The 12257-nt window shown below is 36.4% G+C and overlaps 1 protein-coding gene across 1 annotated transcript in view; it reads left to right on the top strand.

Moving 5' to 3' along the window:
- The first annotated feature begins 8554 nt into the window (after nucleotides 1–8554).
- LOC107675604 (neuron navigator 2-like) overlaps nucleotides 8555–12257 on the top strand; it is a 125825-nt gene continuing 122122 nt past the window's right edge. Inside the window, exon 1 of the mRNA XM_016470007.1 lies at nucleotides 8555–9082. Coding sequence (XP_016325493.1) covers nucleotides 8867–9082 — 216 coding nt within the window. The 5' untranslated portion in view covers nucleotides 8555–8866. The remainder of the gene's footprint in view (nucleotides 9083–12257) is intronic.

Raw genomic sequence — 12257 nt, 5'->3', positions numbered from 1 at the left:
TGTGTTGGCTTCGAGACTTCAACCTCTGCTCTTGTGTCAGAGCACTAAATGAGTAAGCAGTATAAAAAAAGTAAAGCAAAAGTGATCGGTCCCAGTCAATAAAAGTCCATGAGTTCAAGTAGAGTGTTAAATTGATAAAAAGTGACAGTAAAAACTTTTACATTGTTACGAAAAATCTATTTCAGATAAATGTTCTTTTTTGAAGTGAACTTTATATTCAGAATTCATGAACAGAGTATCATGGTTTACACAACAATATGAACAGCCCAACTGTTTTCACCATTGATAATACTAATAAATGTTTCTTGAGCAGTAAATCAGCATATTAGAATGATTTCTGAAGTATCATGTGACACTGAAGACTGGAGTAATGACGCTGAAAAATATAGAAATAAATTGCATTGCTTAAGTATATTAAAATAGAAAACAGTTATTTTAAATGGTTATAATATTTAATAATAGTATTGTTTTTACTGTGTTTTTGATCAAATAAGTGCAGCCTTGGCGACCCCAGTCTTTTGAGTGGTAGTACATTACATTATCATTTTATTTTTTACATTAACTTTTTTTGAAGGGAGATGAAGTGTTCTTTGCCATTCTTCTAAAAAAAATGTCATGCAGTTCTAAAAATTAAGAATCCTTTATAAGAACAAGAATTTATTTGCTGCATTATCTAGTGGAACATCGACTGCAGTTTCCTGGAATGAAAATGAGAAATGATGAAACACTAACCTGTTTTCTCTCTTCCTCTCTGTTTGCTGCTAGTACTGGAATGAAATGATTTGAATTCAACTCTCAGTAGTGAACATTAATGATAGCAGGCTTACATTAGCGTATTTGTGTTGTGTCTGTTTGCTGTAGCTCAAACAACCACAGCAACATTTCTTTTTCAGCAGGTTTTAAAGCTGATTATTTGGAGGGTTTCCGAGTTTTAAGTCCACTAATGCCTAGCTGAATGATATGAGGGGACATTAGTTGAGATCTCAGAACACGGTTGAAGAAGCATGACTAATCATAATGAATGCTTATTAGCATCTTAATAAAGTATGGGAGAATTAGAGTAGTAAAACACATTTTGTCTTCAATTATTTTCATATTGCATATTTTTCCTATTTTAATTTTTGTTTTGAAAGTATGGTAAAAACTGGTAAACTGTACCAACAATCACATTTAAAAAATATACACTTTTTGATATACCATTAAAAAAAAAAAAAAACAGGTAGCCCATCTGAATTAGGACATTTAGGCTATCCATCTAATAGTAGCCTACCAAAATCTTATTAACAGTAGAAGTTAAATCTTACTGTAGTCTTCAAATCTGGGTATTGTCTTACGTTTTAAAATTACAAAGGGAGTTTGGTCGCGATCTTTACAACACGCATTTACGTATTTCATGGCACACTCGTTTTATGCGTATTTGGCGCCACCTATTGTTGTGGGTGTATTATTGACATGTCAAAGTCTAGACCCTGAATATAAGATGACCGCGTTTTTTCAGATGTATTTCAAAGAAAAAAACATTGTCTTATATTCGGGTCAATACGGTATGTATAAATCTCAATTTCGAAAAATTGACCCTTATGACTGGTTTTGTGATCCAGGGTCACATATATTTTATTAAGGTAGTATAGTTATTTATTATTGTGAAATGTACAAAGCCACTGAATTATTTTTTATAGTGTGTTTAACCGCTGTCCTGAGGTCAGAAGTGAACTGTAACGGAATCGGTAGGATAAAGTTGCTTCCAACATTATGAATACTAGATGCTAAATACGGTATGCATTGTTTTGATGAATGATGTACTTAATTTTCCATTATGGCACATTTGAAGATACAGTATATATGTTTCAGAAAGCGCTTGCCTCCCTGTGGAGCCGTCATCCTCTGGTTTTCGAGAACACGGCTTCATTCGGCCAAACAACACAACTAGGAGATCCCTCCCGCTCTTGACTAATGAGACATTCAGGATTTCTTACGTTTGTAAGGAGTAATAGTTTGTGTTGGCTTCGAGACTTCAACCTCTGCTCTTGTGTCAGAGCACTAAATGAGTAAGCAGTATAAAAAAAGTAAAGCAAAAGTGATCGGTCCCAGTCAATAAAAGTCCATGAGTTCAAGTAGAGTGTTAAATTGATAAAAAGTGACAGTAAAAACTTTTACATTGTTACGAAAAATCTATTTCAGATAAATGTTCTTTTTTGAAGTGAACTTTATATTCAGAATTCATGAACAGAGTATCATGGTTTACACAACAATATGAACAGCCCAACTGTTTTCACCATTGATAATACTAATAAATGTTTCTTGAGCAGTAAATCAGCATATTAGAATGATTTCTGAAGTATCATGTGACACTGAAGACTGGAGTAATGACGCTGAAAAATATAGAAATAAATTGCATTGCTTAAGTATATTAAAATAGAAAACAGTTATTTTAAATGGTTATAATATTTAATAATAGTATTGTTTTTACTGTGTTTTTGATCAAATAAGTGCAGCCTTGGCGACCCCAGTCTTTTGAGTGGTAGTACATTACATTATCATTTTATTTTTTACATTAACTTTTTTTGAAGGGAGATGAAGTGTTCTTTGCCATTCTTCTAAAAAAAATGTCATGCAGTTCTAAAAATTAAGAATCCTTTATAAGAACAAGAATTTATTTGCTGCATTATCTAGTGGAACATCGACTGCAGTTTCCTGGAATGAAAATGAGAAATGATGAAACACTAACCTGTTTTCTCTCTTCCTCTCTGTTTGCTGCTAGTACTGGAATGAAATGATTTGAATTCAACTCTCAGTAGTGAACATTAATGATAGCAGGCTTACATTAGCGTATTTGTGTTGTGTCTGTTTGCTGTAGCTCAAACAACCACAGCAACATTTCTTTTTCAGCAGGTTTTAAAGCTGATTATTTGGAGGGTTTCCGAGTTTTAAGTCCACTAATGCCTAGCTGAATGATATGAGGGGACATTAGTTGAGATCTCAGAACACGGTTGAAGAAGCATGACTAATCATAATGAATGCTTATTAGCATCTTAATAAAGTATGGGAGAATTAGAGTGTATGAAATTAAAATTCTGATTGTAATACAGGGACATTAAGATGTGTCTCATATTAAAATAGTCGTTTTGCAGCGTGGGGTGGAGGAGACAGAGCGCAGGAGGCAAATGGAAGCTAATTATGAGTTAATTACGCACGCTTCATTAGAGCAACGTGCTATGGTCCATTCCTTTTTCTTGGCATTGATGCAATAATTCAATTTTTTAGGATAATGAATAAAGAATCAACAAATATTTGCTGATATTTCAGTTGTACAAGGTTGTACTAATTTTTGGGATAGCTTTGCATATAAAATATGAGTTTGTGCATACTAGGCAAGATATGGTTAGATTATCTTACCTGCTGTGACTTGAAATATGATGAACTGCATCACTTAACTGCCCCTTTAATCTGTAGTTCTTTAAAGTAAGTGTTCAACTGTACAAGATCTGTGGTATCTGATTGCCTGTATGCAGATCTTTTTAGCTAATTTATTTCTCTAACCTCTCATTAGACTGCACAACTGTGTGTTGTAAGTATAAAATAATTTGCTGTTGCAATCAAAATGTCTCTGCACACAGTTGGATTAATGGATTATTAAACGTACTTCACATTTACTGACTGTGTGGTGTGCTTATTAGTGGTGTTGCTTTGTCAAGTATGAATGTGGCTATCGCTCATACTCAGGGTTCAGAGTGATCTGAAGTAAGTAAAGTGTTAAACTTTGACTATAGGAAGAGAGGTGTGGTATAGCAAGCTAGCATCTCCACTTGTTTTTATCAGGTCTTAGATGTACTGTTTGCCCTCAAGCAAAGATTAAAATAAAGCAATAAAAATATTTAAAAAGGGATCTGAAGAAATCCTGACCCTTTTTTAATAACTGACATTTATGAGTGATACATACTAAAGTTTCAGATTTATTTATATTCCTTTTTTTGCATCGTATTTTTGCATTTTTTTTTTGTATATTATTTATTTTAGGAAGAGAGAAAAAATTTCAAGGACTTACAAGGACAAGGACTTTTTAACATGTCAGTGTTTTATTTATTTATTTATTTCATCCTTTAAATTTTTTCATAGTTGCATTTTTTCCCATTTTTTATTATCTTTGTTTATTTAACTACAATTTAGCCATTGAGTTACTTGAATTCTCCGTGAACAACAGACTATTTGGTGAAGCATGAAAGAGCTTCAAGATTTTAAATAGCATGTCTTTTATATATATATTATCAGGTGTGTGGCTTTACTCTTTTAATTTTTTTTTTTCAAGGAAAGTCCTACCTTGATTAGCTTCAGGATGTTATTGTAATTGAAATGTTGCAGATCTCAAGGGTTTAATATTGTCTCAAGTGCTTTTCAGGGTTCAAAAATAGATTGGACTGAAAATGTCAACCTGCAACTACAAAGCTGCTTTCAAAAGTTGCTCTCATTATGAAGTGTGTGTGTGTGTGTGTGTGTGTGTGTGTGTGTGTGTGTGTGTGTGTGTGTGTGTGCGAGAACTCCATTCAGCCAACCCGTGATATTACAGACCTGATAAAAGCTGTCAATCAGACTTTAATTACACGATTTCCACCATAATCCTCAGTGGAGCCGGTCGTCACTGTGTTATTGGATATTATTCTTGTGCCTCACTGACAGATGTGGTGAAATGACAGTGACTGCTCTTGAATTACCTAGCAGAACACAAACAGAGGTTGCCTTGGCAATGACTCAAAAGGATGGCCTTCAAAAGAGACCACTGCTGGAAGATGATTTCTCATTTTGATCTCATTTATTCAGCTGTTCAGATCTGCATTTTGTTCTTCTAGTTGCACTTCTCTTTGCATTGCATACACCTAGTAAGATTATGTACTCAAATTTATATAATTGTTTTATGTACTCTGTGCACAGAAATGCAGAAAGCATGCAGATTTGCATTATGGGTAACAGGATTATGTGTGTGTGGCGGCTTTAGGAGGCACACAGCGTGTTGATCTGGGAAGACATGAGGACATCAACACTCTCTCGAGACCCCAATCTTCTCATTACTTCACTCCCTTTCATTTCACAAATGACTGAACTCTTGTCAGTGTGATTATGAGTGAGCGTCTCCACCAATCCATTAACCTGAATTTGAAATGTTGTGTTGGACTGGACAGTGTCAGTATGTTAAAGTCTAATTATAATGGGCAGCAGCGTCATTCTCGGGTAGCGTCCATTGTCTGCGGTCATAGTTTCCTGAAATGCAACTGTTTGCACTTGGGTGTGGTGGCAAATAACTAGGTTTGTCGATGCTGGGAAGTCAGGGAAATTAAATTAAAGATTCTAAGATCCTTTATGATTATATCATTTGAGATTATGTTTGGACTTTGTAAATCAAAATCGTTCAGGTCAAGGGTTGTATCTTTCAGAGATGTTGTACAAAATCTGTATGAATTTCTTAGCATAAAAAAGATATTTTGAAGAATGTTTGACTATTTTTGTCTATACAATGAAAGTCAATGGAGTCCAAAACAGCACTAGACCCCATTGAATTTCATTGTACACTCTTAAAAAAAAAAAAAGGTTATTTATTGGCATCTATGGTTTACATGAAAGAGCTTTGAAATTCCTTGAAACTTTCTATTCCACAAAGGTTCTTTAGATCTTAAAAATGTTCTTCAAAGAAAAAAAATATTCTTCTAGGTACTGTTAACTGCAAGGTTCTTTGGGGAACCAAAAATACTTCTGCAAAACTTCTATTGCATTGCTTCTATTGAAAGCACCTTTTTGGAAACTTTATTTCTAAAGAGTATATGGACAAGAAACAAACAAACAAAACACTATTTTGACATTTTTCAAAATATATTTTGTGTTCTGCAGAAAACCATACAGGTTTTATATGATTTAAAGGGATAATTCACCCAAAAATGAAAATTCTGTCATTAATTACTCACCCTCATGTCGTTCCAAACCTGTAGGACCTTCATTCATCTTTGGAACACGTTCTGCGTCAGAACACCAGCTCCTGCATTAGCAGCACCACGCACAATGACATGGAAGAGAAGAAATTGTTGAATAAAGTCATTATTTTTGTTTTCTTTGCTCACAAAAAGTATTCTCGTATAGCTTCATAAAATTAAGGATGAACCACTGATGTCTCATGGACTATTTTAACGATGTCCTTACTACCTTTCTGGATCTTGAACGTGTCAGTTGTGTTGCTGTCTATGCTGGGTCAGAAAGCTCTCGGATTTTATCAAAAATATCTTCATTTTTGTTCCGAAGATGAACGAAGGGCTTACAGACCTGACATGAGGGTGAGTAATTAATGACAGAATTTGCTTTTTTGGGTGAACTATCCCTTTAAATGACATAATTTTTATTTTTAAATGAACTATCCTTTAACTATTCCTCATTTTTAGGGGAACTATACTGTTAATGCCTCTCTTACTCACCCGCCAGTGAACTAAGATCATAAACTGTCATGATATAGGCTACAGATGGTAGGATATTGATCCAGAAGTCATTAGGTGGACATTAATTGAGTATTACATTGCAATTGGCTGACGCATTGTAGTTAATGCATATATAGCTAGTGTTTTCAACCAGATGGTGTCTCTGTCTTTTATGTTTCTAACAGCAAAGCTCATAACATTGCAACATCAACGTCTCTGAGCCAGACCCTGTAATGTATATAGTAGCCAAAAGTTAAAATATGATGCGATTTCAAGTTTTCTTTCTCTCTGGAGTGTTGGACAGTCTGGCGCTTCTGACTCACAGCCTGTAAGTATGTTTTCATATTTAAAGAATTTGCAACTGACGATTCAAATGTGAGTTTTGAGCAGTGTAGAGTAGGGCTTGTTGTTTGTCCTTTCTCAGATCACAAATGCAGACATGGTTTTATGTTTATGTGGCGCGATACGCAACGCAATGCGTAAAAAGACAGTACAAGTCATTATAATCAGTAATTATGTCCCCACTGGATGCAACAAATGCCTTGTTTGTAATGGGTTTTATTGGTTTTGTCTCGTCGCCCCGGGACACGGCATCACAGTATGTTAGGGGCGTAACATTTCCGTCACATGCTTGAGGAATTTGGCCAATCACAACGCACTAGATTGCTGGCCAATCAGCGCACACCTCGATTTTTTAGAACGATGAGCTTTGTAAAAATCGACGCGTTTCAGAAAGGCGGGGCATAGAGGAGCAACAATAATGTATAGTATGTGGAAAATCATGTGTTTTTTTAACCTTAAATCGCAGAAACACATTTCATTACACCAAATACACAAAATAATATTCTTTTTAGCAACATCATATGACCCCTTTAATAAAGAGGCGGAGCTTGCCTTATTACTGGGTGGGACCCAGTAAGAAAGCCAGGAGATGGATGAATACTATAGAACGTGTATTTATATATTATCTGTATTTTTATATATGTTTTTAGTATGTGTCTTAAGTGTTTTTGAAAGAAGCCTCTTATGCTCATCAAGGCTGCATTTATTTTGTTAAAAAATATAGTAAAACAGAAATACTGTGATATATTAAAATTTTTAATGTTTTAAAATTTTATTTATTCCTGTGATGGCAAAGCTGAAATTTGCAAAGCAGTCATTACTCCAGTCTTCAGTGTCACATGATCCTGCAGAAATCATTCTAATATATGTATAAATATATATATATATATATATATTTATTTATTTTATTTATTTTTTTTTTTTTCAGTATTCTTTGATTAATAGAAAGTCAAAAAAAATATTAGCTTATATATTTCATAGCTTTGGCATTTGATACGGCAGCCCTTGGTTTTACCCTGATTAATCACTTGTGCTTGTATTACTCACATTTAAGTCACTTGGGATAAAAGCGTCTGCTAAATAAAGAAATGTAAATGAAAACCTCTTATATGCTGGATTTATGCTCTTCCATGTCTCAATAAACTGCTTTATCATTCTAAAATTCATTAAAAACAAAGACAGAGAAACAGAGGTGGATCTCTGCAGTGATTAATGAGTCTACGAGAAAGAAGTAATGAATAAAAACAGATAAATATGAGATACACACTAATCCCTGCAAGTAGCCTTCGCCTCATTTGACATCTAGTGCGTGCAGTGTGCCTGGAGGAAAGCCCACAACATGGAGAACACTGCATCTCTCCCTCTCACACACACACACACACAACGCAGAGAGAAAGAGAGTCACACACACAAGCTGTCAATTCTAATCTACAGTATTCGCACATGTAAGACATGCATAGTTCCTTCCATGCTCAACAAAACACACACATACACACCAGCTAATCATATCCAGCCTCTGCTGCTTCATGCTGCTCATTTGTTCTGACGTCCTCTCTGAAGATGGGAGGGGTGTGTGAGTGTGTGTTTATGGGAGTGTGCACCACACAGCTGTGAGAAAACTAGTGCTTATATACTGGTGTCAAGCAGGAGCCACTAGTTAGCTGTCTTAAAGCCACACCTGCTTGAGAGTTTAAACCGAGAGAGAGAGAGAGAGAGAGAGAGAGAGAGAGATCATGGACAAGTGCATTCAAATCCCTGCAGTCACCAGCTGAGCACCATTCGCTGCTGTCATACGTTTGCTGCTCTTCTATATTCCTGCCCTTCCCATGATGCTGTGATTTTTCCTGCCGTGGATTTTCCATGTTGGGTTACGTACTTCAGGAAAACCTTAAGAGCTAAACGTATTCACATTTGCTTTTGGAAAAGCGTCTCGGACTGGTCAACATACAGGTGGATCGCTCTTTCGTTTTTGAAGATTGTAATAGGGACTGAATTGGGAATAATATCTCAAGAACGCTGGATGCTACAGTGTGTGGCAGGATACAGTGGACTGGTTCTGGGTTCAGGGGAAGATGCCTGCTATCCTGGTGGTCACTAACATGAAGTCTGGACTGCCGAAGCCGATCCACAGCGCCCTCCCCATCCCGCAGGTGCCCACCCGAGCTGTGGCCCCCCGGCCCTGCTTCACCAGTCCCCCGCAGAGCAACACTCACCTCCACCTCGAGACTCAGAGCGGGTGGGCAACAGGCAAAAACTACCATCCTGCTGACAGTGGAGAGGACACACAGGTTAGAAAGATGTGTGTGTGTTGTTCAGTGGTGTGAGGTTGAGTTTAGGTTGAGCTAAGTCTTCTATCTATCTATCTATCTATCTATCTATCTATCTATCTATCTAGTCTAATCAAATGGCATATATATATATATGAGTAATCAAGTGCCAGCAAAAAAAAAAGTAGCACAAGATGGTATTACCATGGTTTTTTGGACATGATACCCTGGTAATGCTTATTTAAGGCATGGTTCATTGTATTGTCATAGACTACTGCAGGATATCTGATGTTTTGCATCTTATGGCTCTGCTGATAACTTATGTATCAGCAATAAAACTGTGTGTGTACATTATATTCCTCTTACAAAAGACATTGCACCATGGTATAGTGAAGGTATCTGGTTGTAATACCATAGTACTGTTTGACAACCATATTTTATAGCATAGTATTTAAGAATACCATGATGCAGTATATTAAACCAGAAAACTACCATTGTACTTGTATTAAAAACATGGTATTACCATGATACATGTCTAGAGAAATCATGCCATGGCAGTACCAAGGTGAAGTGATATAGTATTAGATAGTGGTATCATGGCACTTTAATATATAGTACTATGGTATTCATATTTAATGATGTTTGCATGTTACTCAAAGGTTATTCCAATCATTATTGTGGTCGTTTTTAATACTTTTTGGTATTGGTAAGTGTATTGCTATGGTACTAGTATTTCCAAATCATAAATGGTAAAATGTGGTGTTTGTTAGTGTTATATCAGATTAAAACATGATAAAATACTATACTTCTGCATAAAGGTTAGGATGCACCAATATTAAATTTGTGCACTACCACCAATATTTTACCAATATTTTAACTAAATTCCATATTATTTCATCAAAATTTTGAGATTTGTTAAAGATTACATTTGACAGGTATGAAATTATTAGTGTTTTTAAGGAAGAACCTTAGTGAGTGTTAAATGACAGCAAATATATTTAAAATGTAAAAATAAATGCACAATTAAATATCCAATTTATCTGTAATATCGGCTGATAACTGCTAACCGATAACCGATACACTGTAATGTGCATCTCTAGTAAGCCTTTGCCTTATATGGTGATATGCAGATCAGATGCTCATCTAGATAGGTCAGCTGTAAATCTGTGTGTATTTTTCTTTGAAAATAGTACTGTGGTTATACCATGGTTTAGTGATGGTAATACCATGGCACTTTAATGACACCATGACACACATTCAAATCATGAGAGTTTCCAAAAAATGTTGTATTTTCATGGTATATTTTACGGTGACACCATGACACTTGTTTTGAAAGGCTATTTATTGAGTGTTTGTTTTAGCAGCCTGCTGGTCTTGAGCTATTGTGTGTTTGTGTGTGTGTTTGTTCTCAGTCATATCTAAGCAAGCCAGGGTGGCTCGGTTTATTTTTGAGTTAGTAAGCCTGCTAGGCAACCCAGGAGACATCTCCCTCGCTCTCTCTCTCTCTCTCTCCCTGCAAACACGTTCAAATGCCATTTAAGGCGTTGTCAAGGGAAAGGAGAGTGTGTTCTTGTGTGTGTGTGTGTCATCTCTGATAGGAGGGTACAGATTGGACACAAACTGATCCAAAAGAACTGATGAACCAGAGCTTGACCTTTGGATGCATGATGTAACAAATAAAAGTGGACAGGCATGATTTTGAATGAGAATGGTTTGGCCAAATCTGACTGTGGTTAGTATTATTTATCACTGCATGTCATTGCACAATAATTGTGTTGACGATGCACATTTGAAGGTGCAGTAGGAGATCTTGGAAAATGCTAACTTTAGCCTGATAGCACTGAAAGCGAACGTCCCACCCTCCCTGCAATCGCTGTCCAAAGCCACGCCCCTTAACGCATTTACGCTCACAGACCAGAATACCAGAGTCAACATTACTACAATAGGCTACATCAGCGGTTCCCAATTCCAGTCCTCGCGCCCTTCCTGGAACACAGTTCATGCATGTAGCTCTCTTCTAAAGAGCTGGTTATCTGAATCAGGTTAACTAAGCGAGACTTGAAAAATATGCAGGAGGGGTGGTGAGGACTGGAATTGGGAACCGCTGGGCTACTTCATGTATCATTCACCAGTGAGAAAACTTTATACTACAGTTAGTAAAAGTACTACAATACCAGGAAGGATGATCGGGATGTTGATGTTTGTCTGCCATTATCGCTCTGTCTGCGCAGCGTGCGTGAACGCGCTGATGACGTATCCTGTCTGCGCGAACCCGGTGCGCAGAGGTATGATAATACGTTGACAGGCAGGTAGGAAAGCATATTAAAACGCTCGGACCGAGACTTTCAACCATCATAGCAAAACAATTTTCTGAAGACAATCACCTATCGCACCTTTAAATCCGCAGCTCTTGCTCACTAACACAGGCTTTAGCAGAATCAAGTGCTATACTGAGAAACAGTAAATTTAGCCCTGTGTGTGGCGATCAGCTGCACTGGCAGTCTGAGTTTAGAGATAGTAGATGATGCATGTGTGAGTATATATAGTATGTGTGTGAGAGAAACTTAGTAGCTGCATGTGTACTGTACCTGCATGCTAGAGATCTGGCTTTGCTTTGGCATTTCTGAAAGAAAGATGCTGTTCTGTTGAACTTTCTATTCATCAATGGTTCTGGTTTCTAAATAATATGCAGCACAAGTGTTTCCAACACAGATAATAATAAATGTTTCTTGAGCAGCAAATCAGCATATTAGAATGATATCTCAAGGATCATGTGACACTGAAGAGTGGAGTAATGATGCTGAAAATTCAGCTTTGCATCACAGGAATGAATTACATTTTAAAATATATTCAAATAGAATCAAATAAAAGCAGCACTAGTGAGCATATACATATACAAATGTCATGTATATTCAGGAATTGTGTTCTGCTAATGAATCAGTTGATCATGGATTAGGCTCAAGTCCAGCGTAAGATACCAGTCAAAGTATGATACTAATCCAATCAATTAACTCATGAGGCTCTTATGTTGTTTATACTGTAGGTTAAAGAGATTATACTGAGCGATAGAATGAAAGAAAGTAAATCCGGGCAGAAGGCATATTCAATCCATGAGGAGATCTGATCATGATCTGATGTAGATGATGTAGTCTACAGTGCTCTCTAGTGCTTAAAGTATGTACTGCTCTCTCTCTCT

Source organism: Sinocyclocheilus anshuiensis, unplaced genomic scaffold (genome assembly GCF_001515605.1).
Source record: "Sinocyclocheilus anshuiensis isolate Anshui unplaced genomic scaffold, SAMN03320099.WGS_v1.1 scaffold1804, whole genome shotgun sequence".
NCBI lineage: Eukaryota > Metazoa > Chordata > Actinopteri > Cypriniformes > Cyprinidae > Sinocyclocheilus > Sinocyclocheilus anshuiensis.
Note: the sequence above shows the minus strand (reverse complement) of the source record. Positions and strands in the feature narration are given on the sequence as shown.